Source organism: Pinus tabuliformis, chromosome 1_2 (assembly GCF_031772625.1).
Source record: "Pinus tabuliformis cultivar Carrire ecotype Pingquan chromosome 1_2, CPIR1, whole genome shotgun sequence".
NCBI classification, from domain to species: Eukaryota; Viridiplantae; Streptophyta; class Pinopsida; order Pinales; family Pinaceae; genus Pinus; species Pinus tabuliformis.
The window spans coordinates 794,890,750-794,894,726 of NC_142298.1; the positions used below are offsets into that span (position 1 = coordinate 794,890,750).

At 39.8% G+C, this 3,977-nt stretch overlaps 1 protein-coding gene across 1 annotated transcript; it reads left to right on the top strand.

Annotated features, from left to right (window-relative positions):
* The first annotated feature begins 837 nt into the window (after positions 1 to 837).
* On the top strand, positions 838 to 3,022 carry LOC149208295 (uncharacterized). Its single transcript, XM_089394045.1, has one exon. The coding sequence runs from the start codon at positions 944 to 946 to the stop codon at positions 2,969 to 2,971; it is 2,028 nt and encodes a 675-aa protein (XP_089250171.1). The 5' UTR covers positions 838 to 943; the 3' UTR covers positions 2,972 to 3,022.
* Positions 3,023 to 3,977: the final 955 nt, after the last annotated feature.

A 3,977-nucleotide genomic window follows, 5' to 3' on the forward strand; every position in this document is an offset into this window, starting at 1 on the left:
GTGTCGGCTCCACTTCCTTAACTGTACATGGAGAGTTGAATAAGATCACAATAGCCTTTTATTACATGTTTACCTTAGCGGACTGGTTAACTTGGGTAAATGTGGGAGGAGGGTGTTATAGGTGAACTCTTCGAAGTGCCCCAGAGGTTTTTGAGGATGTTGAATCCATATATATATATATATATATAGTCAAAAACTAGTTTAAACAACACAAATCAAAATTTGGCCACAATTTTTTTCGCTGAATTCAGACAAAAAATCCACCAGAAACTCCAAAAAATCACACTTAAAATGATTAAACATAACATCACCACATAATTCACAGTTTTTCTTTAATTAAAATAAAATAAAAGTCAAATAATACCACTAATCAATTAATTTTAAATTTAACCCATTTTTTTTACAAAATCGTAATTATTCTTTTGAAAAAAATTCTCATCAACTCTGTTGTGAAAGAGGGCGCTGGAAAAGGCCAAAGGAAGTGTGGAAGGAAAGGGTATGCATTTTTTGTTTTTCCAGAAAAGTGGAAACAAAAAAACATTTCATTTTAAAATGTGAGGCCTTCAAAGACAACAAGGAAAGTTATGTAGATATGCTGGCAGCTAGCTCTTGGGATAATCTATTTAGCGAGAGGTTTGTCGGAGCATAAAAGGCAGAATACATCAAGCAAATGAAAAAGCAATCTGTCTCATAAACTATCTTTAACCTTATAAAATTGAAATAATTTATTTGTTTCTTCTTTCTATAAGACTTAAAAAAAATTCATCATCCAAATATAACCCAAATACACCTCGTCCTCGGTAACGTAATAAAACATAAAACACGGTAAGACTCTTGCAAATCGATTCCAATCCACTGTGTAACTCACAGCATGAGTTTCCAAACATTCACGCATATCCCGCGCCGCAGTATGGATTCAAGCAGCAGCAGGAGTTAAAGCCCAATGGTATCAGCAGCCTTGACGACGGCCATGGCGATTTTCATACGCAGGAAAAGAAGACGACGAACTTCCTTGCTTCCGCTCTGCAAGTATATCATATCGCTACCCTCGGATACCGTTACTGCAAAATTATTTTATTCCCATTACTCAGCTGCGAGAGACGATTCTATACCTCCAAGGGATGAAACCCCAGAAAAGAAGGCATCAGCGAGGTTTAAGGCAGATGAAACTGATGACGAGATACCTCTCGCAAGAGAAATTTTCGATACAGTTCCAGAAACAGGCGCTTACAAGCAAGGGGACGCCACTTACCATACTGTTATTCAAAGACTCGCGTCATCAGGTAAGTTCTCTGCAATGCATAGCGTTTTGAATCGAATGAAGAAAGAGGGCCGCTTATTCCCCGAGAAACTATTTATTTTCATTATGAAAGCGTATGGAACTGCCCATATGCCCGAAGAAGCTCTTGGAATTTTTAACGCAATGCTTGACAACTATGCTTGCAAACCCACATTCAGGTCTTTAAATTGTCTGCTGAATGTCCTGGTCAATGAGAAGCTCTTTCATAAGGCCCTTCAATTGTATTCACATAAGAAGGCAACTGGAATTAGGCCAAATTTCCTTACCTTCAACATTCTCATCAAGGCACTCTGCAGGAGCAATCGTGTAGATACTGCTTATCAGTTGTTTAGAGAAATGCCGGAGTGGCGCTGCGTTCCCGATGTTTTTACATATACCACTATGATGAACGGTCTCTGCGAAGATAATAGGATCGATGAGGCGATTTTGCTCTTAGATGAAATGGAGGTTGATGGGTGCTTGCCGAATGTGGTAACATTCAATACTTTAATTCATGGTCTCTGTAGAAAGGGTGACATGGCCCGGGCCTTGAAGCTAGTAGACAGTATGGTGCTTAAAGGATGTTCGCCGAACGAGGTAACTTACAATACTCTGATTGATGGCCTGTGTAAGCAGGGCAAAGTGAATACAGCTGTTAAGGTCTTGCATAAAATGCTGGAAAATAAGGGTGTTCCGAATACGATCACATATAGTACGCTGATAAACGGTCTCTGCAAACGTGGCAAGGTCGATGATGCAGCAAGAATATTGTCTGGAATGTTGGAGAGAGGTTGCAGTCCGAACGTATTTACGTATTCCACTTTAATGCACGGACTCTGCAAGGAGGGCAAGGTGCAAGAAGCGGTCAAACTCTGGCATGAAATGAGAGGTAAGAGCTGTGAACCAAATGTCGTTGCCTATAGCACTCTGATTGATGGTCTTTGTAAGGATGGGGATATTGAGAAAGCAAAAGAACAGCTCAAGGAAATGTCCGGTAAGGGATTTGTCCCGAACGTTGTCACATACAGCTCCTTGATAGATGGCCTCTGCAAGGCTGGCCATGTAGATGAAGCAACAACTATGTGGCACGAGATGATAGATAAGGGATGTGTTCCAAATGCAGTCAGCTATAGCATATTGATCCATGGGCTTTGTGAGGATGGGAATATAGAAAAGGCCACTAAAATATGGCAGCACATGCTGGACACAGGTTGCAATCCAGATGTCGTGACATACAGTGCATTGATCAGTGGTTTCTGCAAGGCGGGCAGGTTGGATGAAGCAGCTAAGATGCTTGACGAGATGTTGTACAAAGGTTGCCAACCTGATGTTGTGACCTATAACACATTAATCAGTGGTTTTTGCAAACAAGGCAACATATATCGTGCCATGGACCTTCTAGATGAGATGCTGCACCTCAACTGTGATCCAGATGTTGTTACCTGCAATATTCTTATGGGTGGATTATGCAAGAATGGGAAGCTAGAAAATTCTGGGCAAATTTTTGAGGAATTAGTCATTCGTCTTGCCAAGAAAGGAAGAATGCATGGTGCTTTGACTGTTTTGGAAGTAATGTTACAGAAGGGCTTTCCTCCTGATACTTATACTTGGATAATTGCAGTCAGAGGTGCCTGTAAAATTAGAAAGGTGCATCAAACAATTGATGATTGTTGGAGAAAGATCCGTGGCTGATCTAAAGGAGGTTCAGTTCATGTCTTAACACAAAGGTAAAGCTGCCTTCAATTAACACGAACGAATGTTACGCTATTAGACTGAATGCTCAACACCTAATCTTTCCGTGTTGTTTGACTTGAGTCATTGCAATGTCTCTCTTCAACATTGGTGGTTTATTAAAGAACTGCAGTGATTTGTGCTTTAGACCTGGTTATATGTTAAAGAAGTTGATTGTTTGGATGTTTGCTGTTTCTGTTTTTTTGAATAAAATGCTTCCTTTAGTTATTAAGAAAAAACTGGTATATACACGCAGGGCATCTTACGCAAAAAAAGTGGGCTGCATAAGCAGATTTTGAAGCTGTTTGTTTGGGTTGACATCACAATCAAAAGTTAAAACTGCCCTAGATCATAAGTACTTAAGTGCCACTTGTTAGTAATTGTACACCATGTCACACCACCATAGCCGGAAAGTGCACACCAGCAAATAAGAAAGAGGACCATTCGAATGACTTCCGACATTTCTTCAAGACATGTCTTTTTATGTGAGTACATAGAAGAAAAGGCTTGCCGCTTTTCATATTCCATGATTGGAAACAATCAAGCAGTTAAGCTAAACTAAGTTACTAAAGTCATATTACATGGAATTCAAAATGTACTTTCTAGCTTAACATCTAAAGTACTAAGTATGACCATTACATATACACTATGGATCTGTCCATTACATATATCGCTTTAATGCTGCCACTGCACAAGAAATAAAGCTGACTTTGGAACTTGGATTGGAGTTCGTTATGGATGAAAAATTCAGCCTGGCTATCATCGATGCAAAATCTATTTTTTCCTCTGACAAATGGAATTTTTCTACACTTAGTGTAATGTATGAATGCCGAAAAACCAGGCCTTCTGAACCTGCCATGACCTGTAAAGAGCTCAACTTGTCCACCGTACCTCTAGCTGAACTCTACCTCTCTTTACATTCATTTTGGAATTTCACCCGTCAAACTGGACTCCCAATGCTGGCTAT

Bases quoted from the DNA above. Each gene is read 5' to 3' on its own strand.
- LOC149208295 (XM_089394045.1), top strand. From the start codon at position 944: ATGGTATCAGCAGCCTTGACGACGGCCATGGCGATTTTCATACGCAGG.